This window comes from Perognathus longimembris, chromosome 11 (genome assembly GCF_023159225.1).
Source record: "Perognathus longimembris pacificus isolate PPM17 chromosome 11, ASM2315922v1, whole genome shotgun sequence".
Classification (NCBI taxonomy): domain Eukaryota; kingdom Metazoa; phylum Chordata; class Mammalia; order Rodentia; family Heteromyidae; genus Perognathus; species Perognathus longimembris.
In genome coordinates this window covers 39,249,756-39,277,621 of record NC_063171.1, presented here as the reverse complement: position 1 = coordinate 39,277,621, position 27,866 = coordinate 39,249,756, and the positions used below count along the sequence as shown (strand labels likewise).

At 48.5% G+C, this 27,866-nt stretch overlaps 1 protein-coding gene across 2 annotated transcripts in view; it reads right to left on the bottom strand.

The window, feature by feature from the left end:
* Iqgap3 (IQ motif containing GTPase activating protein 3) overlaps positions 1-27,866 on the bottom strand; it is a 44,020-nt gene that overhangs the window by 7,501 nt on the left and 8,653 nt on the right. Inside the window, exons 6-30 of one of the 2 annotated variants that reach the window (XM_048357506.1) lie at positions 27,366-27,433; positions 27,164-27,277; positions 26,800-26,978; positions 25,990-26,077; positions 24,331-24,494; positions 23,685-23,772; positions 21,440-21,603; positions 18,440-18,597; positions 16,624-16,745; positions 16,298-16,461; positions 14,576-14,666; positions 13,661-13,828; positions 13,430-13,569; positions 13,156-13,326; positions 9,319-9,402; positions 9,129-9,200; positions 8,981-9,050; positions 6,401-6,609; positions 4,346-4,498; positions 3,913-4,076; positions 3,327-3,551; positions 2,417-2,557; positions 1,138-1,222; positions 511-743; positions 66-198 (exon numbers count right to left, since the gene is read on the bottom strand). In XM_048357506.1, the coding sequence (XP_048213463.1) occupies positions 66-198; positions 511-743; positions 1,138-1,222; positions 2,417-2,557; positions 3,327-3,551; positions 3,913-4,076; positions 4,346-4,498; positions 6,401-6,609; positions 8,981-9,050; positions 9,129-9,200; positions 9,319-9,402; positions 13,156-13,326; positions 13,430-13,569; positions 13,661-13,828; positions 14,576-14,666; positions 16,298-16,461; positions 16,624-16,745; positions 18,440-18,597; positions 21,440-21,603; positions 23,685-23,772; positions 24,331-24,494; positions 25,990-26,077; positions 26,800-26,978; positions 27,164-27,277; positions 27,366-27,433 (3,448 nt within the window). The remainder of the gene's footprint in view (positions 1-65; positions 199-510; positions 744-1,137; positions 1,223-2,416; positions 2,558-3,326; positions 3,552-3,912; positions 4,077-4,345; positions 4,499-6,400; positions 6,610-8,980; positions 9,051-9,128; positions 9,201-9,318; positions 9,403-13,155; positions 13,327-13,429; positions 13,570-13,660; positions 13,829-14,575; positions 14,667-16,297; positions 16,462-16,623; positions 16,746-18,439; positions 18,598-21,439; positions 21,604-23,684; positions 23,773-24,330; positions 24,495-25,989; positions 26,078-26,799; positions 26,979-27,163; positions 27,278-27,365; positions 27,434-27,866) is intronic. The other variant, XM_048357507.1, reaches the window with a different exon arrangement.

The following is a 27,866-nucleotide window of genomic DNA, read 5'->3' as shown; positions in this document are numbered from 1 at the left end:
CAGGGACTGAGAGGGGCCTTGCTTCTAGACCAGTCCACCCCCTTGCCAGTCCATCCACCCCTTACCTTGTGTGTGCTGACCAGCTCCCCCACGGTGATGTACACTATGGGTTTGGCCACAGCCACCATGTCTGAGTACTCGTCCATTGCAAAACGTTCCTCAGGCTCTGGCACCTGGCAGGCTCTGCAGATGAACTTCCTAATGCCAGAGGGAGGGCCCATTAGAGCCCTCTGTTTTGTCCCCCACTTCCCTTCCCCAGCCCCCTCCAGGACTGCTCAAGCCAGTCCTAACTCTACTCAGCACCAGCTCCACTTTTGTTCTCCCTGACTTCTGTCTCAGTGTCCTATCCAAACAACCTCCTCTGCTGGGAAGGCCTTCTACCCTCTAAGCTCCAACCCTTCCCACTCCACCTCTGTGTCTCTCTTCCTCATAGGTTCAGGGCGGAGAGGCAGGATAGGATGTGAACCAGAAGCAGAAGAGAATTGAGACAGGAGGAGCAGGACCCCAGACCTGAATTTGAGGTGAGTCTCCTCCAGATAATCATTCAGGACTCTCAGGTGCTGGCTCTCTCCTGAGAAGGCCTTGCCAGCTGCAGCATGCTGCAGGAGCTGAGCCACAGCCCCCAGGGCGTGGCGTTGGGGGGCAGCCAGGGCCCCCCCTGCTGCCATGGCCACAATGTCGAAGGCGTCGGGAGCTACCACCGCTGGGTTTAGGAACCGGTAGTACAGGAGGTTCCCTACCACCTGAGGGAAGAGGAAAACCTTTCAGAGGAGCCTGCAGGCCACCTCAACAGCTGGGGCTCCGTATTATCAGCTCACGTGGCATGAAGGGATGAAGGGACCACCCAGGCCAGTCCTCATATCAGAAAACAAAACAAGACTCCCCAGACTCCCAAGCAGGTAGGTCATGCTCAAGGTCACGCAGCAAACTTGACAAGAGCTAGGACTAGAACCCAGATCTTCCTACAAAAGCCCAGGGCTGTCCAGTTAGCTCGTATTCCACCCAACTTCCCATCATCCGCCCAATACCTGCTGTTGTGCCAAACATGATTTATGGGGTGGGACATATTTTCTTTCTGGGCTTTTTATAAACCTTTCTTTTCTATGTCTGGGAGGGAGGAGGTGAGACAATACTTGCCTTATAGATCTCACTCTCTGTGGCATTGGGGAACTTCTTTACCAGGGTAGTCTTTAGGACTTTGGCCACATAACGCATCCCGTACCTTGGGGACAAAGCAATAGGTGCTCTGTGGCTCTGTCCATCGCTGCTCCAGGGCTTAGGCTTAGGGCATTAGTACCTGGCTGCCTCCTTTCCCATTCTCAGCTGTACTAGAGTTGAACCCAAGCACTCTGTCCCCACTACCAATAGCTGATCCTCTGCTTCAGCTTCCTACTTCTGGGCCTAATCACTATGTCCTGTCATCTACAAAAAGTTCTTAGAGCCAGGTGCCAGTGGCTCATGACTATAATCTTAGCTACACAGACAGCTGAGATCTGAGAATCAGCTTGGTGTCAGCCCAGAGCAGAGAAATCAGAGGATTTTATCTCCAAAAAACCAAATAATCAGCAAAAATCCCGAAGAAAGTCGGGTGCCGGTGGCTCATGCCTTAATCATAGCTACTCAGGAGGTTGAGATCTGAGGATCCTGGTTCAAAGCCAGCCCAAGGCAGGAAAGTCCGTGAGACTCTTATCTCCAGTTAACCACCAGAAAACCAGAAGTGGTGCTGTGTGCTAGTCTTGAGCCGAAGAGCTCAGGGACAGCTCCCTGGCCCAGAGTTAAAGCCAGAAGTAGTTCTCACAAACTTTCCTGCCCAGGGTGGCTTTGAACCATGATCCTCAGATCCCAGCATCCTGAGTAGACAGGATTACAGATATGAACCACTGGTACCTGGTACCTGGCTTCACACAACATTTCTTGAGTAAATTTTAAGAAAGGAAAGAACTGTAAAGTACTTGATAAGTTTGAAGACTTCCTTCTTTCTTTCCTTCTTTTTCTTCACTTTGTCAACTAAGGAGGAGTCCCATTTTATCTCTATTTGTTCTCAGACAATATGCCCCCATCATGACTTTAGGTTCCCTCCTGTGGCTTCAGTGAAATCATGATGGGCCACAGACAGGCTTGCCTGCTATATTCTAGATCAGCTCCCTGACAGCATCTTCGAGTATCCTTATCTGGAGCCCCTCTGAGCACCCCCAGCTCCATTTCTTTGCTACTTTCCTTCTCTCTTTAGGACTACTGCCTTGCTCTGTTCTCCCCATCTTGCCTGGTTCTCTTTTCTTTTTTTGGCAGTACTGGTGTTTGAACCCAGAGCTTAATGCTTGTGGTCAGAAGCTCTATCACTGAGCCTGTGCTCCCAGCCCATGCCCTCCTGATATTCCATGCCTAGCCCGGGAGGGGGCAAGACTCTCATACATACGGAATTTGGTCCACAGATGAAATGATGGCTACTAGGAATTTATCGGTCATGGCAAGGAGGTTGCGCAGGGAGATGTCTAGTCGCCTCTGAACCTCTGGGTGGCTCAAGGCTTGCTCAGGGGTGACATCATAGGGAAGATGGCTGTGGGCAGAGATGTACAATGTGAAAACAGACTCTCCTTCCCACTAGATTTCTCACAATAGGAGGGTCTCATACAGACATGCTTGGACTCAGGAAAGCCTGGTGCAATGTGGGTGGAAGGTGAGGTAGAAAGAGTTGTACCCACAGGAGGCTGGCAGAGTGCATAAAGGAATGGAGGACCCAGAATCTGTACAAAGACTCCTAAGGGGAACCGGAAAAAAAACAGAGGGCTACAGTCAAATAATCTTTTGCCACTTTCATGCTATCCAGAGCAGCCATCAAGATTATCAGCTCTTTTCAATGGCAACGTTTTCTTTGTACCTATGGACCTAATACCCCGAACCTACAGAGCCAGTCTATATCTTCTCATTACCCCATTTGCCTATTGATATGTGTAAATCTGAATATATATCTATACCTCTATCAGTAAGCCATCTATACTATAACTCCTAACAAACCTGGCGTTTCATTTACAAGCCCTGATACAGTGATTAAGCACATTTGCATATTCATCTTATGTTAAACCCACTAGGTCTGGGATCATTTATAACAATGCCCTGTTAATCAGGTAAGCGTGTATGGGGCGGGGGGGGGGGGGGAGGGTGGAGGAGGCTAAAAGGCTACCTTATTTACTCATATAGTGCTGGTAACATCTTTGTGTAAATCAGCATGGTTGCTTATATGTCACCTTCAAACATACCCAAGCTTCCTCAGGGAGGCCCCTGCAGGAGCTGATCAAAGAGAGCTCTTCTAGTATCCATCTGCTCACCTGCGCTGGCCTGTCTGGGCTTCAGTCTGGTTGATCCAGTTCTTATAAAGGTAGACAGGGTCTGTATGGACGCTGAGCACCTTGTCCTCCAGCGTGTCCTGGATAACCTTGCCCAGGATCTCCCGGAGGGCGCTCTGTCCACGCTCATTACGGTAGAATCTCACCACCAGCCTCACCACTGTTGGGTTGCCTGTCACCACATCCTGGGGCTGCTCCACCTTTGACCTACGGTTCAAGAGGTCAGTGAAGGTGGTCTCGTGTCACAAGATAGGACAAAGAGCTACTTTTTTGAGATTTTGGCTTTTCAAAATCCTAGTCTGGGGTCCCTGTCTTTTTTGGTGTCCCCATCTAAAGCAACATCCTGCTATCTTTGTCTTATCCTTTCTGCTATCATGTCAGCCCTAGTCCGCCCACCATGCTGTCCCAGAGATGTCCTTTGTCTCTCCACAGGAGGCAGAGAAGAGCAATCTTCTGATGCCAATAGATTCTGACACCTCAAGGAGTTTTCGTCCTGTGAAGGAGCACAGGGGCATCTCTGAGGACACATTCCTCCCCCACATCCACTCCTGGTATCAGGAGAACCCACTCGATTTCCTCTTGGAGTGCAGTCTTGAACAGCTGGAGCAAGAGGTAGGCCTCTCGGCGGTTGGAGGCGTAGTTGTACAGACTGAAAATCACTGCTTCCATGAACTTGGTGGTTCTGTTCTGTGGCATCTGAAAGATTAGCTTTGCCAAGTAGATGGGTTGAGTCTGCAAGCGATCAGGGAGACAAGCAGAGCTGATGAAGCACTTCAGGAAAGGAAAGGCTTTCCTGAGAGAAGCTTACAAGTGGAGAATGCACTGTTATACCTTCCTGGGGGTACTAGAAACATTCCAGACATCAGGGAGCAGCGTCCTAGGAACAGGGATTGGACTGTGGGAATGGAGAACACTTTGCATAGGGGAAAGGCAGAGAAGGCCTTAAGGTCCCAAACACACAGAGGTAGAAGAGACTTCTCCTTCAGAAGTCCTCTGCTCACCTGGAGCAGGTAGAAGAGGTGTTGATAAGCTTCTAGTTTCTGCCGTTTCTCTTTGCTCAGTGACTTTAATCCTTTCTGCTTGTCCAGAACCATCATATCTGACAGCTGATCCTTATTTTTCTTGGTCAGCTTCTTGCAGTGGGAGACCACCTCCTGCAGGGGAAGGAAGTGGGAAATACTATCAGCCCAGTCCAGTACTAAGCATGGGAACATATGGTTTAGAATCAGCACTGGGAAGAGCCAGGTTTTCTTGCTGTTTAAGGTATAGATATGAGTTGGGGAAGCTCAGCAGTTCTTTGCTACTGCCCTGAGACTCCAGTCTGGCACCTCTGCACTCACAGGAGAGAGTCAGCAAAGACAACTGACTTGCCAGGCTAAAGCACCATGTCTACTTGGTGTTGCTTTTTTTTTTGCCAGTCCTAGGTCTTCAACTCAATGCCTGGACACTGTCCCTGAGCTTTTGTGCTCAAGGTTAGTGCTCTACCACTTTTGAGCTACAGTGACATTTCTAGCTTTTTGGTAGTCAATTGAAGATAAGTGTCTCACAGACTTTCCTGCCTGGGCTGGCTTTGAATTTCAATCTCAGCCTCCTGAGTAGTCAGGATTATAAGTGTGAGCCACCAACACCTAACTTGCTACTGTTTCTTGTTGGATTGATATACAAACTTAAGGTGGAGACATTACTACTAGACTCTCACTGGGTATTTGTAAGCAATTTGCGGTTTAAGCCTTCAGATCTATCCTTGCATCTGGTTTGGGGCAGTAAATATTTATCATTCTGGTTTGTTAAAGAGGAAGTAGAGCCAGGTGCTGGTGGCTCAAACCTGTAATCCTACTCAGGAGGCTGAGATCTGAGGATCATGGTTCAAAGCCAGCTCACGCAGGAAAGTCCATGAGACTATCATTTCCATAAACTACTCAAGAAAAAGCCAGAAGTGGTACTGTGGCTCAAGTGTTGAGTGCTAGCCTTGAGAAAAAGGAGCTCAGGGACAGTACCCAGGCCCAGAGTTCAAGCGCCAAGACCTGCAAAAAGGAGGAAATAGATTATTATTATTATTATTATTATTTTTTTTTTTTTTGCCAGTCCTGGGCCTTGGACTCAGGGCCTGAGCACGGTCCCTGGCTTCTTTTATGTGGTGCTGAGGAATCGAACCCAGGGCTTCATGTATACGAGGCAAGCACTCTTGCCACTAGGCCATATTCTCATCCTGAAATAGACTGATATTAAATGGTTGCATACAGAACTTAGGGAATGGCTTAAGTGATAGAATGCATGCTTACCAGTTGCAACCCCCAAATTCAATCCCCAGTGCTGCCCAGAATAAAAATGAAAGAAAATTGTCATAAATGATCAACTATAGTCCCATCTACCAATTCTACTAGGGTTCTTCCTATTGTACACATCTCCAACCAGGGCACAAGGCCCTAAGCCATGTGATAAAATATATTTTTTATTTTTATTTTTTTGCTAGTCCTGGGGCTTAAACTCAGGGCCTGAGCACTGTCCCTGGCTTCTTTTTGCTCAAGGCTAGCACTCTACCACTTGAGCCACAGCACCACTTCTGGCTTTTTCTATATATGTGGTGCTGAGGAATCGAACCCAGGGCATACATGAGGCAAACACTCTACCACTAGGCCATATTCCATGCCCATCCCTGAGCTTCTTTTACTCAAGGCTAGCACTCTACCACTTGAGCCACAGTGCCACTTGCAGCTTTTTCTGTTTATGTGGTACTGAGGAATCAAATCCAGGGCTTCGTGCGTGCTAGGCAAGCACTCTACCACTAAGCCACATTCCCAGCCCATACGGTACATATTTTTTTTGTGTGTGTGTGTGTGTGTGTGTGTGTGTGTGTGTGTGTGTGTGTGTGTGTAGTACTGGGATTTGAACTCAGAGCCTTGAGTTTGCTAGGCTGGCCTTTTACTGCTAAGCTAGCCTCTAGAAATGAACATATTTATAAAAAGAACAATTTGTTTGCAACCACAGAGCAGTCAGCATTTCCCTCCCGAGGCAGCAGGATTGGGGAGAGAGGTAGGTAGGCCAGAAGGCCTCACCTGCAAGGTGATTCGATTTTTGACCAGCAGACCAATCTTGATGTCCATGAGGTTGAGGTCCTGTTCCAGCTGCTGATTGGACCGGATCTTCCTGACCACCTCTTCCTGCAGCTTCAGCAGCTCTGCCTCAGCAGAAAAGTCTTCCTGGCTCTGGTTCAAGAGGTGGGCGAATCTGCGCACTACACTGAGGGGAGGGTGGTGTGCATGCACTGGCAGGAGGAAAGGACGGAGGAGGAGAGGGCGGAGGAGGTACTGGATTAGGCAGGCTGCACCAGCTCTGACCTCCTTCTGAAGCCAGCAGCTCCCTAACTTCAGGTCTCTTCTGACTTAGTTCTGTGTGCAGCTGTCCAGCCATGCTGCCCCAGACTTCCTGTCGTACAGCTGAGGAGGATATAGATCTGCCTTCCCTCTACCCCTAGCTGCATCCCCTGCCTGGACCTCTCCCAGTGACATTTCTACACCCAAGCCAGGGCCTCCACTCCCTCTGATGCTCCGCCCAGGCTCCTGGTTCCACCCCATCACTCTCCTGTCCTGCTGGGCCAACCTGCTTCTTATCCTCCCACCTATCAGCCTTCACTAGCCATCTGCTTCTCATCATGTCTCTGCCAGGAGTGTCTGTGATTGGGCTGAGGCACAGGTAGACAGGACAGTCAATGTGTCTTTATGATATGAGGAGGTCAAAGCTAGATGGCGATTTGGTATTGGAGGGGTGGGGAAGAAGCCCCTGAGCTGAACCACAAATCAAAACAACACACACAGGGTTCATTATGGGATGAGTGACGTTCTATGTGCTTTTTTTTTCTTAATTCATTTTTTTTGGCTTTGAATCAGGGCCTCACACTTGCTAGAAAAGGTGCTTTACCACTCGAACCACTCCACTGATAAGTACCTTTTGCATTGGCTATTTTCAAGATAGGGTCTTACGGGGGCTGGGAATATGGCTTAGCGGTAGTATGCTTGCCTAGCATGCATGAAGCTCTAGGTTCAATTCCTCAGCACCACATAAGTAGAAGAAGCCAGAAGTGGCACTGTGGCTCAAGTGGCAGAGTGCTAGCCTTGAGCAAAAAGAAGCCAGGGACCGTGCTCAGGCCCTGAGTTCAAGCCCCATAGGGTCTTACTTTATACCCAGGCCAGTCCGGATTACAATATTCCTATTTGTGCTTCCTTTTGTCACTAGAATGACAGGCATGTTACCACCATATCAGCTACTGGTCAAGACAGTGTCTCTCAAATCTCCTCCCTCCCCCAGGGGGACTCAAACCTTGATCCCTTGATTTCTACCTCCGAAATACCTAGGATTACAAGATGGAGCCACTGTGACTCAGCTTATTTTCATTTTCTGAAATAAGGTCTCACTATATGTAGCCCAGGCTGACTCTGACCTTGCTATGTAATGTAGACTAGTCTCAAACTGAGTAGATCCTACTACACTGGACTCCAAAGTACTAGGATCAGAAGTGTGTGCTACCACACCCAGCTCTAAATTTTGTGTGTGTGTGTGTGTGTGTGTGTGTGTGTGTGTGTGTGTGTGTGTTTAATGACTGGCATGCACCACCACACTTGGCTGTAAGTATTAAAATAGCCCTGTAAGGTCAGGATATTATAACCATCCCTTTGACTGAAGAGTTCACTGAGGCACAGAAAGAGTAGGTAACTTGACCTGGATTATACAGTTAGAAATGAATGAGGGAGTCAGATTTGGAAGGTGAATGATACTTGGTCCTATCTCTAAAGGCAGTCCAGTAGGGCCACAATTCCCTAGAGTGTGAGTGGTTCTTTGAGAGGAGTGACATGTTTGGAGAAGTCAAAGCATCCCCCACTCTCATTAGGGAGGGAAGAAAGCCTCCCCTCTACCCGCCAGGCAGGCACTAGAGCCATACCTCTAGCCCTTTTTGCTTCAGGTAGGGCCTTGCATTTTCACCTGGGGGCTGGCCTTGGGTGGTAATCCTCCAACCAATACTTCCTATGTAGTTGGGGGGTGACCGTTGTACACCGCCATGCCTGACTGATTGAAATGGGGGTCTAGCTAACTTGCCCCCAACCCACTGACAGTCTTAAAGAGGAGAGTGACAAAAACCACATTTTTTGTTGGGGGCTGTGCTGGTTCCAGGGCTAAACTCAGACAGGGCTTTTTTACTTAAGACTAGCACTCTCCCACTTGAGTCACAGCTCCACTTTAATGGTGGTTAATTGGAGATAAAAATCTCACAGAGCTGGGTGCCAGTGGCTCATGCCTATAATCCTAGCTACTCAGGAAGCTGAGATCTGAAGATTGTGGTTCCAAGCCAGCCAGGGCAGTTAACTTCATACTCTGTAGTTATCATCATTATCTCCATTGTATAAAGGAGGAAATTTGGGCTATTGGGATTAGGTAACTTGCCTGGGGCCACATAGGTAGTAAGGGGCAGAGCACTGGAAAGAACATGTTCTTCCACAAACACTGAACTAAGAGAAGAACAAAAAGGTAAGGCTGGCCAGATCAGTGGTCTTAGTGATCTAAGGTCCCTGGTGGGAGAAGGAGCAGGACAAGGGAAAGATATGGAATGCTCTGCCATTTCTCCATCAGACACGGCGACTCACCTAACATCCTGTAGTCATCTCGGGCTTTCCTGGCTCGGAAAAATGCCTGAATCTTCACAATGGAGTCAATCTGCCAGGAACAAAAAAGGGCTGTCCTTGCTCTGGTTTCACAAGTAAAGGCTGCACAGGGGGGCAGGGTGACACTCACATTCTCCTGGAAGTAGCGCAGGCGCCTAAGGTATTGTCTCCGAGCTGCCCACATCCGGGCCCAGGCCTGGATCTGAGAGGAAAGACCCAAGCCAATGCAGCCAACCCCAGAAGTCACAAGGAGGTAAGGGGGTGACAAAATGCCCTGAGGGTTTCTCAAGAAACAGAGTCTGCCTATACCATTATACTACCTTGATGACAGCATCCAGGTTTGTTTTAAAATACTGAAACCGCTCCAGGTAAATCTTCCGTTGTCTATAGCCCCGCCAATGAGCCTGCAGAGCGGAGAGAAGAGGGAACCCTAGCAGGTCTCCTTTGGTTCAAATGGCTTCGAGAACAACCCTGTCCTTGGCTTTCCAAGGAGGGGGAGGAGGGAGACCAGAAAACTTCAAGTTTTATGGAGAAAGCCAATGGCTGCACAGAACTAGACATGCCTTCTGCCATGTATCTTTTTTTTTTTTTTTTTGCCAGTCCTGGGCCTTGGACTCAGGGCCTGAGCACTGTCCCTGGCTTCTTCCCGCTCAAGGCTAGCACTCTGCCACTTGAGCCACAGCGCCGCTTCTGGCCGTTTTCTGTATATGTGGTGCTGGGGAATCGAACCTAGGGCCTCGTGTATCCGAGGCAGGCATTCTTGCCACTAGGCTATATCCCCAGCCCTCTGCCATGTATCTTGATCTCAGCATGAGCACACACACACACGTACACACTCCCTGAAGCAATATCGCCTCATGGAAATTCAACTGTGAGATAGATACAGGCCTAAGCAGTATTCATAGAATGTATACCTACTCACCAATTTCACCAAAGCATAGTAATAACTTCCCTAAAGCATGTACCACATCCCTCCTAAACACACTCAAAACAGCTGTATGTAGGCCACCTATCCCTTATTCTATGCTCTACCTCCCACATGGGCACAAAAGAGAGGAGACAGCTGTCAGGACGGGCACACAGCTACAGGATGTGGACAGGGCCGTGTGCCCATCGCTACCAGTGGCCACCAGACAGCAAGTTTCTAATGCAACAAAAGGTGGCTCTTACAAAGAGTCCTGTAGACCATCTCCACTTTCCCTCTGGTCTCTAAAGCATACATGTCATGGCTTCCTTCTGTTTCGGTTGCCTTCCTGGGAGCCTCTTTCCTTTTAAATTAATAAAATTAAATTTTCCTAGCTGGCATCAGTGGCTCCTAACAGTCATCCTAGCTACTCAAGAGGCTGAGATCTGAGCATCACAGTCTGAAGTCAGCATGGGCAGGAAAGTCTGTGAGACTCTTATCTCCAATTAGTTACCAAAAAGCTGGAAGTGAAAGCATGGCTCAAGTGGCACAGTGCCAGCTTTAAGTAAAAAAAGCTAATGGACAGCCCCTAGACCCTGATTTCAAACATGAGGACTGGCACAAAATAGTAGTAATAATTTCCTTGGATAGTTTTCTCTCCAAACACACCTCACTTTCTTCTGAATATGTCTTATGATATACTGCCCTTGAATCTTTGCTTATGCTTATCCTTGTTCCTGACACCATTTCTACCCAGTGAATTTGTTTCTGTCTTCTGGGCTCATGCCAAACAACTTGCAGGTCCTGGAGCTATTTATTCTACCCCTGACACTGTTGCAGTGTGGTAAGATTTAAGATCTTTTTTTCAGTGCCAGGTTCACATCTATAATCCCAGAACTTTGGGAGGCAGAGGCTGAAAGACTGAGAGTTTGAGACCAGACTAAGCCAACTTGTGTCAAACAACTACACAAAAATTAAAATATCATCTCACCCAATTGTCCTCACCTACCTAAATCCAGTTATTCCAGCCAGGCTTCCTCTTAGACTTACACTGTCTCTTTGTTGGGACAGGATATAGAAGAGCCAACGTGGTCCAAACATCAGCTGTCTATGTTGGAGCCTTAAGGCCAGGAAGCCCTATTTCCATGTATGCCTTCAGCATTTCCTACTGTAAATATTGCCTGGTGCAGCCTCTACAAAGCACTATAGGGCAAGGTAGAAGGATCTGCTCTCCTTTCTTACCTTTTTCTCAGACCCCACCAGGATCTTCCTTTAAAAAAAAAAGTACACGTGTGTGTGTGTGTGTGCGTGCGTGCGTGCGTGCGTGTGTGTGTGTGTGTGTGTGTGTGTGTGCCCTACCAATCTGGATTAGTCTGAACTCAGAATCCTGGGAAGAGTTCCTGCTAGGGTCAGAGTTTTCTGAAGAGTTTAAAGCTCTGTGTACCCAGGTGGCCTCATTTTTTGTGTCTCATATCCCCATCACTGGAGGGCAAATGGCCTGAGATTCTGGAAGATCTCTGTTCAGATATGTGTGTATTCCAGGTTCTGGAGTCCACATCGCTCTAGGATGAGTGATGAATGCTCCAGACTCCATCTCTTCTCGCACTGTTGATGTGGCTTTATATTGCCTTAGGTGTGAAATTCCAGTCTGGGCTCAAAGGGAGGAGTTCCTATGATTCAAACCACCACATGCAGATTAGTAAAGTTCTATATTAAGTTCTGGGATCAATGCCCTTGATAACAGCACTGAATAATGGTGACAACCAATGGAGCACTCACCACACATGTAATTTTCCTACTTAATCCTCATAATCAACCTAGGAGGTGAGTACCATCATTATGAATAAAGCTGGGTGCTTAAGTAAGGTGCATAAGACTATAACTGGGATGTGGTAGTACCAGGAGGCAAACACAAGCTTCCAGACTCTAAAACCTGAGCCCTCAGTGACCACCCACAGGCCCTATGGCATGATCAAGGGCATATGCAAATCTCCTTTGAGGGCTTCTGGTATCGTCTTTGTGTCCCTTCTATCACAGCATCTAACATTAATAGTCCTTCAGTTTGAGGGAAGAGATATGATCTGTGACCACTCAACTGTAGGGTTTATTTGCTTTATAATCAGTCCTGGGGCTTGAACTCAGAACTGGGTGCTGTCCCTTCGCTCAAGGTTGGCACACTACCAGCTACAGCTCCATTCCTTTTGGTGACTAATTGGAAATAAGAGTCTCATGGAGGCCAGAAGTGGTGCTATGGCTCAAGTGGCAGAGTGTTAGCCTTGAGCAAAAGAAGCTCAGGGACAGTGCCCAGGCCCTGAGTTCAAGCCCAGGACTGGCAAAAAACAAACAAACAAAAAAAGTCTCATGGACTTTCCTGCCTGGGCTGGGGGATTGAACCTCAGATCTCAGCCTCCTGAGTAGCTAGGATTGCAGATGCTATCCACATCCCGCCTTCAATTGTTCACTTCCTATCCTTGCCTCTGGTATGCTTTGCAGGCACTAGGCATTCAGAGATGCTTATTAAATAAATAGAAGGTCTTTATACTGCCAACATCTCCACAAGGCCCTTCAGATCACACCTGCCTGGAGAGGGCTCCCCTCATTCCTAGAGCATATAGTGCCCCAGCTAGCTTACTGACTTCACACTCCAGCTTCAGAGGCCACACTGGACCAATACAGGACCACCACGGGCTGGAGGAAAGAAGTGGAAAGGGATAGCTAGTCAGGATCACTACATGTAGATTACTAAAGTTCTGTATAGAGCTCTGTATCACCCCTAAGGGACAGTCCTTTCCTTTCTGCTTAATCCCCAGCACCTTCTAGAAACTTCTGTTCCAGTCAGGATTTTCTCCTCTTATTGAACCAAATCTCACTTGACTCTTCCCTTGGAAGGCCAAAAAGCAGCTCTTGGACTCTCTGGACAATGATGATGGAAGTCAGTGCTTATATCATGTTTTTACCCACCTGTCAGGTACTGCATATAAATACTTCAGATACTACCTCACTCAATCCTCATAACTAGCCATGAGGTAGATGCTATCATTATCCCTATTTATCAGAAGAGGACAATGAGGCAGAGAGTAGCTTGCAAGGTCACACAACTAACAGCTATGGAGTTGGGGTCCAAACGTCAGCAATTTGGCTCCACAGTTCATGCCTTTCACCACTGCTATCCAGAGGCCCAAATATCACCCTAAACCCTACTCAGTTCCAATCTACCTGGCCCTCAACACATTGAAATAACCAGAAATGCCACCTGGATCTTGATGACAGCTGGAAGCCAGGTCCTCAGGAAGTGGGAATGCTCGGCAAACTTCTGGCGAACCAAGAAGCCGCGGAGGCGGGCCTGGAGCTGAATGACAAAGCCAACATTGGCTTTCCAGAGCTGTTGGCGGTCATAGGCAGCAGTGACCTTGGTGATGGCTGACTGTGGAGGCAGGAGAGACAGCTGGTAGTCTTTTGGGGGATGGTGGCCTCTCCTGAGGCATACCCTACACATAATCCCCCACCTGGGCTGGGGTATTGCCAACCTGTATTTCCTCCCGGGTCAGGTGGGACGTGTTGAGGCGGCAGCCAGGGGGCTGCTCCCAGGTTCCCTGAAAGGTCTGCAGATGGAAGTAGTAGGCAGTACCATCCTTCATATCATGCTGGACCCAGAAAGCTGTGTTCCCTGAGCAGGAATCAGGTAAGCAGAAAAAGTTCATGGGAGGCAAGAGACCGGGGGCAGGCAGAGATGAGGAAGGTCAGCCTGGGACCATTACCTGGTTGTCGCTTCTTTGCTACAGTATCTTCCAGGGCCTGCTGGTAGCCATTGGCACAGTGGGGAACTATCCCCCGGAGGGCCACAGTAGGGTTCCTCAGCACCCGCTCTGTCTGGGCTGCCTTGCCCTCCTTAATGGCCTGATTGATGGCAGCTACACCAAGAGCCACTGTTGGGCATCAGGAGAGAGCAGTCAGTCCTTCCCATAGAGTGGAAGTCAGAGAAAGGACACAAAATCATCCTATCTAATGGAGAGGAGGGAGAACATCCAAAATAGACACAGAGGAGTCTGTGCATGGAAAGCAACAGCAGGCAGCTGTGCATGAAAGAAGGGGTGGCAGTCAGGAAGGGCTGCTGCAGGAGGCAGAGAGGCCGAGTTGGGCAGCAGCGTGGGAAAGGCAGAATCAGCTCATTCAGGAGCTTAAAGGCAGGCCTTCCAGCCTCACAGGGCCTGGAGAATGGACTTGCTCAGCACCCAGCCTCACATGCTAGTGTCTGCTTGCACTGGTCCTGTTTCCCCAAAATTTCTTCCAACCCCCTTTTTCCCACCCAATACTAAGATTTTGTAGCCAGAGCTAATTGTTGGAATCGAAATGCAAGCTAGTAGCAGAAATGGGATGGATTTCTGGCCTCCAAAACTGCACTGGCTCCCTTTGCAGGGAAAGTGCCCACAGGAAGGCATAGAAGGAAGCAGCGGGTGGACGATGGGCTCCCAACTCCTGAGGATTTCCTGCCCAGCTGTCTGCCAGGAAATCCACCCTGTGTGGTCTGCAGTAACTCTGCTCTTCTGATTCTGGTCTGCCTCTCCCCAGTAGTGGAAGGAGAGGCAAGGGAGTGGGCACTGCCCCTCTGGGCTGTTGTCAAGCCCGCGTCCTTCCCTACCCACCCACCCAGTGTTCCTGACTGGCCCATTTACTTTTCTGAGCTGCATCTGTGTCTTGATTGGCCTTGACTATTCCATGGCGGATCTCCTCTAGCCACAGCACAGCTCCAGGATCCCCTGTCATCTGGAAAATTGAGAGATGGAAAAAAGATAAGATCCCTGGCCAACTTGGCCAGCAGAACCAAACTTCAGGCAGATACAGAAGCCATAGGGATGGCAATCTCCACTCCCCTCTTCCTGCCTGTGTGGGCATGACCTTATGGCTCCTTTGGAGGGCTGCCAGAGACAAAAGGCATCTTTATTTCTAAAACTAGTACTGGGGCTTGAACTCAGGGCCTGTGTTCTTTTTTTTTTTTTTTGGCCAGTCCTGGGCCTTGGACTCAGGGCCTGAGCACTGTCCCTGGCTTCTTCCCGCTCAAGGCTAGCACTCTGCCACGTGAGCCACAGCGCCGCTTCTGGCCGTTTTTTCTGTATATGTGGTGCTGGGGAATCGAACCTAGGGCCTCGTGTATCCGAGGCAGGCACTCTTGCCACTAGGCTATATCCCCAGCCCAGGGCCTGTGTTCTTGCTCAGCTGTTTTTACTCAGAGCTGGCATTCTACTATGTAAGCCATGTCTCCACGCTGACATTCTGCTGGGTAATTAGAGATAGAGGCTCTGAATTTTCTGCCTGGGATGGTTTAGAACCATGATCTGCAGATCTCAACCTCCTGAGAAGCTAGGATTACAGGCATGGGCCACCAGCATCTGACTCAGAAGGCACTTCTCTGCTTTCATCTGTCCAAGTATTAACTGAGCTTGGCCATAGGGCTCAACCTACTGTGTAGCTTCTTATACCCTCACTGTCGGCCACCTTTATTTTTTTCCCAGTGATAGCTAGTGATTAATCCCAGGGTCGTATACCTTCTAGGCCATATCTCCAGTCCTGCCCACCACCACCTCAACAGCTCCATTCCCTGCCCTTGTGCCTCGATCATGTCCAGGGGCAGCCTACTCTGGAGGCTACGCCTACCCACTTGCACTCCCCTTTGTCCTAGGCTTCAATTCACATCCTCTCAGAGTGAACATGACCTTGTTCTAAAACACTTTCTGATGATATTTGCAAGGTACATAAAGCAACGCTTGGCATAGAGTGAGAACTGTTAGTTACTATTACTACAGTCATATTACCTCACTGCAATCCTATAACTGTGAGATAAGCTCATTGCCGTCACAAGTTTGCCCGTGAGGAAACAGTGAGTGCTACTGCAGGGTCAGACTGCAGGATGCAAACTCATCTAGGAGTTGTAGTTCTCAACCACTCTGTCTGCTGCCACATACTCAAGGCATTTCAAATTCAAATCCCTACCCTGTTTGTCAACTCCCTTGATTTCCCCCCCTCCCCCCCTCCCCCCCCCACCCCCCCCCCCCCCCCCCCGCCAGAGAAGCTTCAGAACCAGGAATGCAGTATTTTACAGGTGAGCTCAGAGACACTAGGATTTGCTCAAGGTCAGCTGATCACTAAGGATCAGAGTGAGGAATCCAGCCAAGTTCTCCTGTACCCTTTCCACACTTCCCAGTGCCCTGGCAATGTGGGGGGGAGGGGCATGCTTGTCCCACCACATTAGAAACCTGCTTATGCTCCATCCACCCCAGGAAGGGACTATAATTATCCATCAGGCTGGAGCTCTGCCAGAGGGCATGCTGGGCCCAGCTCTACTCATAAGGGCTGCTCTTCCTGATCCGCTATAACCAACTTGGCCAGCCTAATCTTACCTGGGCCTTCTGCCTTTTGGCTGCCACGAGGAGGAGATGGTATCGAGGAGCAATAGGAAGGGTGACATCTTCCAGGCCAGCAGCGGGAAGCAGCAGGGCAGACAAAGTCTTCTCTGGACTGCCCTGGTCCAGAGCCTCATTGATAAGACTGACTGCAAGAATCTCTGTGAAAGAGGAGAGAGGAGAGAAGAGAGAAGAGAGAGGCAGGGGAGAGAGAGGAAGAAGAAGAGATCTGGATGGGTAGCAGCCCTAGACCTATGGCTAAGAGAAGGGCTGCCCTGGTGGGGTTGACCCCCCCTGAAATCCCAGCCACAGACTGCACTCACGATCTGTCTCTTCCTGGACCTGGGCATTGACCTGGCTCACAGTGGCTTGCAGGTCATTCCAGCTCAGGAAGGCCTCATCCACACCACGCACCTGTCGCAGCTTCAGCAGAGCATCAAAGTAACTAGCAGCAGGGAGAGAGGGAGTGAGTGAGGTGAGTGGCACGTGCATGGCAATGATGGGTACATTTGAGCTGGTTCCTCACGTGACCTTTGGGCCCTAGGTGTTCGTCTCCCCTCACATACTGTCCTAAGCCTCCTCTGCTGGCTCTTTTCTGACTTCTATATAAGAACACCCTAATTTTCTGTTTCCAGTCTTTTTTTCCCCCTCCAGGCTCAGGCCTAAGAGATCTCACCAGATCTCATGATTTTCAAGATACATGCGAAGGACTCCCAATAGGACACCTAGAGTTTTCATGAATGCCAGCAGCCCCAAGGTCTGCACATAAATATCTAAAAAACACTTGAATTCCTGATACTCCTCATCAACATTTGTGCCCTCCTGTCGCTCTTTTCTTTGTTTTGTTTTTTGGCCAGTCCTGGGCCTTGGACTCAGGGCCTGAGCACTGTCCCTGGCTTCTTTTTGCTCAAGGCTAGCACTCTACCTCTTGAGCCACAGCGCCACTTCCACTTCCGGCTTTTTCTATATTTGTGGTACTGAGGAATCGAACCCAGGGCTTTGTGTATAGGAGGCGAGCACTTTACCAGTAGGCCATATTCCCAGCCTGTCTCTCTTTTCTTAACAAAAATCTTGGAAGTCCTATCAGATTTCATTCTCTCTCAGACTCCATATCACTCCACTACCAAATCCTGTCAGTTTTGCTTTCAGAACACATCTATGCACCGATGCCTTCTCACCACTTCCAGTGCTGCCACCCTAGGCCAAGCCCCTGTCATCCCACACCAGATTACTCCAATAGCTGTCTAACAGGTCTCCCTGTCTCTCCCCTTGTGCCCCTGCAGTCGATTCTCAGCTCAGCAGGCAAAATAATCCTGTTAAAGTAGGTCAGACAAGTTCCCTCCTCATTCAACACCATCTGATTCAATTCCTTCTACACTTGGAATAAAAGCCAGAGGCCCCCATGGTCTGCCTCTGCTACTCCATCTTCATCCCCACTCTTCCCTCTGCCTCACCCTTCTCTCTCACCTTGGAAGCCAGAGTGTATGTGTGTGTGTGTATGTATGTATGTAGGTATGTAGGTATGTATGTATGTATTTATGTATTTTACAGTGCTGGGATCAAACCCAGGGCCTTGCACTTACTTAGCAAGTGCCCAACCATTGAGCCACACCTCGATCCCTTCCCAATATTCTTTGGCTATATTGCACACTTCCTTCTCAGGCCTCTGCCCTACACAGCCTCCTGGCAGTCATTGGGGTCCCTTAGGTCCCTCTCTAATGATCCCTTTAACTCAGGAGCCATGGGTATGTGCGTATCCACCCTTTTTCCTTTTGTCTTGATTTGTTTTGCTCATAGCTTATCTGCCCTTCAGATCATGTCTCCTTCCATTGCAAGTAAGTTGATGACAGCAGGAACTTGGTTTTGTTTTCTGCATTTCCCAGCACCAGACAATACGATTTGGCACATGGACAGGTACTCAAACATTTTCTGGGGAAGAGTAAGTCACTGGGGGAAAGGAGAGTGACCAGGAGGCCACCCTCTACAGGGAGGAGACACACACCAAACAACAGACCAAGAGGGGGCCATGGGCCCAACAGGGCATTATGTATAAGTCCACTTAAAAAGCAGGAGGACCCTTGGATATCAGCTACATTCCCTCCATCCTTGTACTCAAACATACAGGTGAACCTTTTTTACCGCTGAGCATTCTCTCCTTCCACCTGGGCCAGGCCAGTAGCAGGGTTTATCAGACTACCCCAGAAGCCTTGGGCATCCCTGGCCTCCAGGGCACGATTAATCAGCACCACAGCTGAGAGCATCTCCACAGCCACAAAAAGCTCCTCCTGGTTCAGTTCCTGCAGTAGAAGGGAGCATAGTTTTCAAAGGGGCTGCTGGAGCCTGGGGAAGGTGCCAACCTGCCCCAACATTATTCAACATCCCTATCTCTATCTCCAGTGAAATCCACATTCATTTACTAACCATAAAACGCTCAATACCTGGAATGCTAGGTGCACATTCCAAAGATTTCAAACATAGTACAATTTTCATAATAAGTCAAAGAGGAAGATATCATTAATTGCCCCATTTTCTAGCTCAGCCCATGGCCCATAATGTAGGTTAAATCTAGCTGCCTGACTGCAGGGCTTATACTTAACCAGTGAGCTCTACAGCAACCTCTGGACCCTACTTCACACCAAGAGCTACACTAGGATTGGGCATGGTAGTATACGCCTGCAATCCCGGCAGTAGAGGCTGAGGCAGGAGGATCAATCATTAGTTCAAGGACAGCCTGGGTAATGTAACAAGACCACATCTCAAAAAAAAAGTAACAACCAAGGGAAAAACTAAGAAAAAGTGAAGGAAGAGGTAAAACTGTCCAAAAAACAAATGTACTCTTTACTTGACTTATGTGACTCTAACCCCTCTGTACGTTATCTTTATAATAACAATTTTTTTAAAAAATGTCCTCATAACCGGGTGCCAATGGCTCATACCTGTAATCCTAGCTACTCAGGAGGCTGAGATCTGAGGATGGCGGTTCAGAGCCAGCACAGGCAGGAAAGTCCATGACACTCTTATCTCCAATTAACCACTAGAAAACCAGAAGTGATGCTGTAGCTCAAAGTGGTAGAGGGCTACCTTGGAGCAAAAAGACTCAGGGACAGTGAGTGCCCGGGCTCTGAGTTAAAGCCCCATGACTGACCAAAAAAAAAAAAAAAAAAAAAAAAAAGTGGAGCTGGGGATATGGCCTAGTGGCAAGAGTGCTTGCCTCGTATACATGAGGCCCTGGGTTCGATTCCCCAGCACCACATATACAGAAAACGGCCAGAAGTGGCGCTGTGGCTCAAGTGGCAGAGTGCTAGACTTGAGCAAAAAGAACCCAGGGACAGTGCTCAGGCCCTGAGTCCAAGGCCCAGGACTGGCAAAAAAAAAAAAGTACCTGGCATATGAAATGGTAACCCCTCTGTACATCACCTTAATAACAACAAAACATATTTTAATTAAAAAAAAAAAAAAAGAAAATCACAAAAGAATTAGGCCCTGGCACCATTCCCTGCCTGGATCTCTCTCCTATTCAAATATAAGAGGAGGGCTGGGAATATGGCCTAGTGGCAAGAGTGCTTGCCTCACATACATGAAGCCCTGGGTTCAATTCCCCAGCACCATGTATATAGAAAATGGCCAGAGGGGCTGGGGATATAGCCTAGTGGCAAGAGTGCCTGCCTCGGATACACGAGGCCCTAGGTTCGATTTCCCAGCACCACATATACAGAAAACGGCCAGAAGCGGCGCTGTGGCTCAAGTGGCAGAGTGCTAGCCTTGAGCGGGAAGAAGCCAGGGACAGTGCTCAGGCCCTGAGTCCAAGGCCCAGGACTGGTAAAAAAAAAAAAAAAAAAAGAAAATGGCCAGAAGTGGCGCTGTGGCTCAAGTGGTAGAGTGCTAGCCTTGAGTAAAAAGAAGCCAGGGACAGTGCTCAGGTCCTGAGTCCAAGGCCCAGGACTGGCAAAACAAACAAACAAATATAAGAGGAGCTTATGCTGCTCTGTGTATCAGGAGCAACCTTCTTGTTTCCTACAAAATGTTGTAAGTAACAAGAATGATAGCTAAAACTTATATGTCGGTCTCTTTTTAATAGCTTGTCTGTTAACTGGTTGAATCTTTATGACAATATTGAGGTAAATATACAACTGTTCCCAATTCTATTTTAATTAATTAATTTTTCTTTGTTGGTTGTAGGGTTCAAACTTGGGACCTGCGTGCCATCCCTGAGCTCTTTTGCTCAAGGCTAGCTAGAGAACTCTACCACTTCTGGTTTTTTTGGTGGTTAATTGGAGATAAGAATCTCATGGGCTTTCCTGCCTGGGCCAGCTTGGAACCACGATTCTCAGATCTCAGCCTCCTAAATAGTTAGGATTATAGGTGTGAGTCACCAGTGTCTAGCTGTTCCCCATTTTATATATGAACAAATGGAGGGGCAATGAAGGTAAACAATCTGCTCAGTGTTGCACACATGGCTAAGATTTGCTCTTAAGCATCTTTGGTGCTTGTTTGATGCTTTCTTGTACCATAGTTACACATATGTTGTGACTGTCCCTTTCCTGAAGGTCATACCTGTGTCTAGTTTGTGCCTGAAGTAGACACTTCATAAAGGCTTGTTGTGGATGGGATTCACTATTGAGTCTCCTCTCTTCCAGGAAGCCTTCCCAGCCTCCCAGTCCTGCTTCCTCTGCCTCCCTGACCTGAAGTCTTCTGCCTACAGCATCTACTCTTCTCCTTCCTCTCTCCCTAGTCCCTCAGCTGGAGTCTTGTCCTGTGATGGATGGGGAAAACCCTAGGCAAGGACCACACTAGAGGCAGCACAGTGCGTGGTTAAAAGCATGTGCTACAAGTATATCTGGCTTCATTCATCCCAAGTGCTGCCGATCACACGGAGGGCAAGTGACAGCTTCTGCATCCCTGTTTCCTCATCTCTCAAATACAAATAATAATATTCACCTGACAGGGACAAGATTGTGACATGTGAAGCAATGTTTGCTCAAGGGTATTGGCTCCCAAAAGGCTCAACAAGGCAAGGCAGACTCTCCTTCCCCATCCTAATCTCCGGCCAGCATTCCAGATTGCCCTGAGAGGATGGGCTGCCCCTGAGCCTCTGGCTGCTTGGAAACCCAAAGCTGGTCCAGCGTTTCTGAGGCTTACCCCCTGCTGCTGCCGCTGGAGCACTGCCAGTTCCTGCTGGTACACGGTGGAGGCAAACGGGTACACTGTGGGCAGCTGGGCTTCGGGGCACATCAGCTCCTTCACAGTGTCAGCAGCCACGCCCCTCTGGATGGCTCTGTTGATCCGAAGCACAGCCCGGAGCACTGCAGGGGAGGAGATCAAGAGACTGCCTAAGCTGGGCCTCCAGTGCCCCCTCTCCTAGCCATTTAGGTCCTCTGAGAGGTGGCTTTGTAAATGCTGGGGAAAGCCATTCTGCTTGATTCATAATGAATCTCTCAATGTTCAAGAGGAAAAGGGGCTGGGTCACTTTAAGGAAAGGCTCTGGAAACAGCAATTTGTCAGGCCTAGGAGTTGAATAGCTCAGCATGTAACTCACAGTGGCTGAGGTGAGTTCCTAAGGTGGTGAGAGCAAGATTGACAGGTGGCCATGGAGTATAACTAAGATGAGGTGAGTCAAGGGGCTCCAGGGACCAAGGCTTGGTGACAGCACAGAGGAATAAGAAACCAGCATCTGGCTAAGAATGGCTACAGTGCATCAGTGTCGTTTCAGCTTAGACACTCTAGGGCTTATAAAATGCCCAGCAGATGTGGACACTGGCTTCAAGAAGCATGCAATCTACTGGGGAGAAAGAAGGGTACAAAAATACCTACAGTGCATAGCTGTCAATGCCATTTTAGAAATGCTTTCACTACCCCCAGGCAAGATGCAATGGCAGTGCAGGGGAGGAGGGATTCTAGCTGGGAGTGAGAAGACTTCACAGAGCAGAAGCTTGATACAGCTCTGGAGATGCTTTCAACTGCTCCTGACAGGTGAAAACACAGGAGAAGTGCAATTGAGAAGCCCAGAGGGCCTGCTGTTGGGAAAGGCTGGGGTAGACAGTCCAGGAAGAGCAGATTGTCTGGTTTAGCTGAGCTGGGTGAAATATGAAAGGAAGAGATGAGGGGGAACTCAGGAAAGGTCTCTTCTGCCAGACCAAGGGGATAAGACTGAAGGTAGGGTAACCAATGGAAGAATCCAGAAAGATCTAAAGATGTTCAACAAGGGCCAGGTGCTGGTGGCTCACGCCTGTAATCCTAGCTACTCAGAAGGCTGAGATATGAGAATCCATGTGGGAAGTCAGCCAGGACAAGAAAGTCCATGAGACTCTTACCTACAATTAACCACCAGAAAACCAGAAGTGGCACTATGACTCAAAGTAGTACAGTGCTGGCCTTGAGCAAAAGGAACTAAGGGACAATGCCCAGGCCAGGCACCATGACCAACAAAGAAAAAAAGTTCAACAAGGGAGATAAGATCAGAGCTGTGCTTAAGAGATTACTCTGGCAACTACCTCCAAGAACAAAGTGAGCAGATCAGGTAGGCTGCTAGCCAGGAGTAGCCTAGGGGCTACTGTGAGCTGGTGACTGAAGGCTGTTAGACAAAAGTAAATAGTTTTGAGCTACCTCTAATCTGACTGAGTCAAGACTGTGTCAAGCAAATGTAACAGGTCTGGTGTTCACATGTTGCTGCACTGTGCCTGAGCACTCTACTTTCTCCATTCTTGTTGGATAGATCAACCTCTTGGAGGTAGATGATGACAAACCCAATATTTATTTATTTATTTATTTATTTACTTACTTACTTACTTACTTACTGCCAGTCCTGGGATTTGGACTCAGGGCCTGAGCACTGTCCCTGGCTTCTTTTTGCTCAAGGCTAGCACTCTACCTCTTGAGCCACAGCGCCACTTCCAACTTTTTCTCATTATGTGGTGCTGAGGAATTGAACACAGGGCTTCGTGCATGCTAGGCAAGCACTCTACCCCTAAGCCACATTCCCAGCCCCTACAAACCCCATCTTGAGCACATGACTGCATTTATGTATGTTTTTAAGGGGAAATGAGTTACTAGAATGAGATTCACTTTCACTTGGGAAATCACCACATTTCAAAATCCACCCCCAAGATCATGCAGGTTGAAACTGTAAAAATTACAGATAAACTACCAAAAAGGAAGCTGCCTGCCCAGCAGTCCAGTCCCTGTGTTGTACTGACAGGTAGATCCTTGTCTCTAAGGCCTTAATGAACTCATCTGTAGTGTCCTTCCAGAAAACCTGGAAGAAGGGAGAAGTCTTTGCCAGACTGGGAAACTGGGTGGTGGTTGGCCTTGCCCAACATAGAAGCCCGCCAAGGGGTGGATGCTCTTGGAAGGACAGTAAGACACTTTCAGCTTAGAGATGACTTACTGGCTTGTTCTTCATCACCCTTCTTGTTGGCTGCAGCCACACCAGCCTGGACCTCCTCTTTTTCCAGAAGTTCCACCAGGCCCAGTTCCTGAATGAAGGAAGATGCAGAAAGGAATTCTCAAGAACTGGAGGTGTGGCTCAAGCACGAGGCCCCAAATTCAAATCCCATACAAACAAAAACAAAAAAGGAGAATCCTTTGGGCCATGCTGCTAATATGAGCTCCAGGTCTATCCAGCCATCTACCTTCAAATTCTGCCTCCGCCTTTAGGCCTGGCCCACACATCCTTTTTTAACTCATCTTTAGCTTTCTTACAAGCATACATCTAAAATAACAGTGTAGACAATACAAGTATGAATAGTATTAGAAAGGAAGCCAAAGCACTGGAAATAAAATTGCTAACTGAGACACCCAATTCAGCAACAAGGAAGCATATCATTGCCTCGGACTGCCCCTGGCTCCCTCTCAGTTAGTCTGAAGGACTAAGAGGGCAGAGCTGAACAGTTTGGTCTACTAGGCTTTGGGGTAATTTAATCAACTAAACATGGAGTCAGCACTTGCTGAATACAAAGGACTGATAGCGGTGATGCCCCGGGAAGAGGCCCTTGGCCCATCCTACAGTCAGACAGAGGGAATGGCAGACTGACCTGAGCTTTCTGCTCTCTGTCTGAGCTCAGCTGTTCCAGGTACCAGTCAGCAAAGTCTCTCCTCACCCCTCGGAGGGCCAAGGCGGAATCCTGAAGGGCCTCAAGCAAGGCCTCGGGGCTCTGTCTTTCCAGAGCATCATCCACTACTTCCAGAGCTCCACGGACTGAAGAAGACCAAGACTCAGTGAGGAACAATGTAGAAAAGCCTACCTCTCACTGCCCCCACCCCAGCCCTGGTAATATGACCTTCTTGCTTGTCCAGAGTCACCCCTATTCTTGCCCACTTGGTTCCTGGGTCCACATAGTCCAGCCCAAATTCTTTATCTTTTTTTTTTTTTTTTGGTGAAATCCTTGAACACAGGACCTATGTGCTATCCCCTGAGCTTTTTCCGCTCAAGGTTAGCTTTCTACCACTGGTGCCACAATTCTACTTCCAGATTTGGGGTAGTAAATTGAGGCTAAGAATCTTGCAGACTCTCCTGCCTGGGTTGATTGTGAACCCTGATCATCAGAGCTCAGCCTCCTGAGTAGCTAGACAAGCATGAGCCAGTGGCACCTGGCCAAATTCTTTGTTTGGGCCTTCACAGCCTTTCCATCTCTCCAGCTTAGACCCCGGGGACATCCTAACTTTAACAGGATCCTCTTCTTGTGGTGATTTGGGCTGAACCCAGGGCCTTTTGCATGTTAGGCATGCACCTTACTACTTACTGAGTTATGCCCTTGGACTTTTTGTCTTCTCCTAGCTCTCTTTTTTTTCCTTCTACAAAGTCTTACTATGTGAGCTTCTCCTTCCCCAGCCTCCCAAATATTGAGCTATATACTACCTACCATGCCTAGATACACAGCCTTCTAAAAAAATATTTTTTTTTAGTACTGGGGCTTGAACTCAAGGCCTTACACTTGTGAGGCACGTGCGCTACTATTTGAACCATGTCCCTCAGACATACTTTTTTTTTGCCAGTCCTGGGGCTTGAACTCAGGGCTTGAGCACTGTCCCTGGCTTCTTTTTGCTCTACCACTTGAGCCACAACACCACTTCTGGCTTTTTCAATATATGTGGTGCTGTGGAATCAAACCCAGGGCTTCATGTATACGAGGAGAACACTCTACCACTAGGCCATATTACCAGCCCCAAACTTCTTTTTTGAAGGACCCCAGTCCAATTGCCCTCCCACCTCCCCAAGACCAAAAGCTGAAAGGTTTTCTTCTTTTGCCTCTATCCTCTCCATGGGTCTCCATAAATATACAAGCTTCTCTGGCAAGTACCATTCTCCACCATGGCCAGACAACAAAACACTCATTCCTTGGACTCTGATTTTTCCTTGAGGCAAGAGCTAGCCTGAAAGAGGCCATAAGTCTTCTGATAAAAGCCATCTCCGTGGGGTTGGGAATATGGCCTAGTGGAAGAGTACTCGCCTTGTATACACGAAGCCCTGGGTTCAACTCCTCAGCCCCACATATATTGAAAAGGTTGGAAGTGGTGCTGTGGCTCAAGTGGTAGTGTGCCAGCCTTGAGCAAAAAAGAAGCCAGGGACAGTGCTCAGGCCCTGAGTTCAAGCCCCAGGACTGGCAAAAAAAAAAAAAAAAAAAAGCCATCTCCAGACTTCCCAAGTTAGACGGTTATTCTGAGTACCTCAACCCCTTGTGCCTGTATCTTACCGTTGACATGGTTGATGTTGCCCTGGATTTCAGCCTGGGTTAGGTAGTAGTCATAGATGTCCTGGCCTTCTCTGTCATCCTGAAGAAGCTATATTGAGAGGGGAATCTGGGAAACCCAATGTAATTATTTCCTATTCTTCCCTACTTATTTCTACTTCTAGTGGGACTTTTCCAGAACCAAAGGTCAGTCTATTTAGGACTAAAGAAATTATGGGGTCTATACTTGTGGCACTGACACAATTAAGCCATACCAACCTTTAGGATTTTCAGTTTAACCTCATCCTATTCCACTCTCCAGAGCTCTCTCGAGTTTCCCTGAAGCCAGGTGCTGGCTGCTCACGCCTATACTCCTAGCTACTGAGGAGGCTGAGATCTGAGGATCACTGTTCGAAGCCAGCCTGGGCAGGAAAGTCTGTGAGATTCTTATCTCCATTAAACTACCAAAAAGTCACAAGGAGAACTGAGGCTCAAGTGGTAGAGCCCTAGCCTTGAACAAGAAGAAGGCCAGGGACAGAGCCAAAGCCCTGAGTTCAAGCCCCAGGACTCCCCACTCCACCCCCCCCCCCCCGCCCCAAACACACATACAATGTCTCCCTGAAGACATCCCCCTTGAACTTCTCCAGCTGTCTCTTCTGAATTCATATTTTTTCCGAGTTTCTTTCCTACTTCTCTAAGATCAGTGACAAGCTACAGTTTTGCTAAGAAGCACCTTTGGAATCTAAGACAAAAATGAACAGAAATTTGGGGTTCACTTGAGACTTTCTAGACTATGCAATTTGTCCACCCCATCATCCCTAGACTCCTCCTTACGTGGTTCCTGGCATTGGCAGCCTTCTCCATCTTGGCCATGGCCAGCAGCTCTTGGTAGATGACTGCTAGAGGTTCCCGAAGATTCCCCAGAAGAGCACTGGGATTCTTTAAGGCAGCCAGGGTGTCCTCGACCACCCCACGCTCCACTGCCTCATTGATGGCAAGAACAGCCGCATGGACTGCAGAGGAGGGGGAGCGTGGAAATAAGGTCAAAAGGCCAGAAAGACCCCAAAAAGACCCCAGACCAGAGCAAAAGCAGTAGCAGACTGCTCTGGTATCCATCATCCCCTTTTGTATCCTCAGAGAAAGGCAACCTGACTCTCTTGCCTGTAAATATTACAGGCGGCCAGAGCCCAAACCCTACCTGCAGCCTCATCCACTGAGAGCTCATTGGCCAGGATGCCCCCAATCTTGCTGAAGGCAGGCAGCTGGAGGCCATACTTAGCCAGTTCAGAGGCCATGTTGCTTAGTTCTTCGGCTGAAATGATATCACAGGTGCTCTTCATCAGGCCCAGAAATCCCAAGACACTGTTTATACTGGTAGATGAAAAAGGAATTGTGCTTACCTGTAAATTTCACTTTTCCATACAGATCATGGATCTGAGGGGCCAATCCCAGTCGGAAGAGGAAGAGACTGGGAAAGAATAGGAAGTTGGGGTCACTGGGATCTACTCACCTCAACATTCTGACCACAGTGAGTTTGTAAGAAAGATTACCAGGACTCCAAGATAAAGATTACTCAGCCCTTGCCCTCAACCCACAGAAAGAAAATTTAATGTCTATCAGTCTGAGGCAAGAGCTACAAACAGGAACTAGAACCTGTGGGAGGCCTGTGGGGATTGGAAAGGCTTCACAGAGAATACACTGCAGTAGAAAGAACACAGCAAGCAGACTTGCTAAGCCCAGGAATGGAGGTACAAAATGACATAGGAAGCCAGATGCTGGTGGCTCACACCTGTAATCCTAGCTACTAAGGAGGCTGAGATCTGAGGAGCACAGCTCAAAGCCAGCCTGGGCAGGAAAGCCCATGAGATTCTTATCTCCAATTAACAATCAGAAAGCTGGAA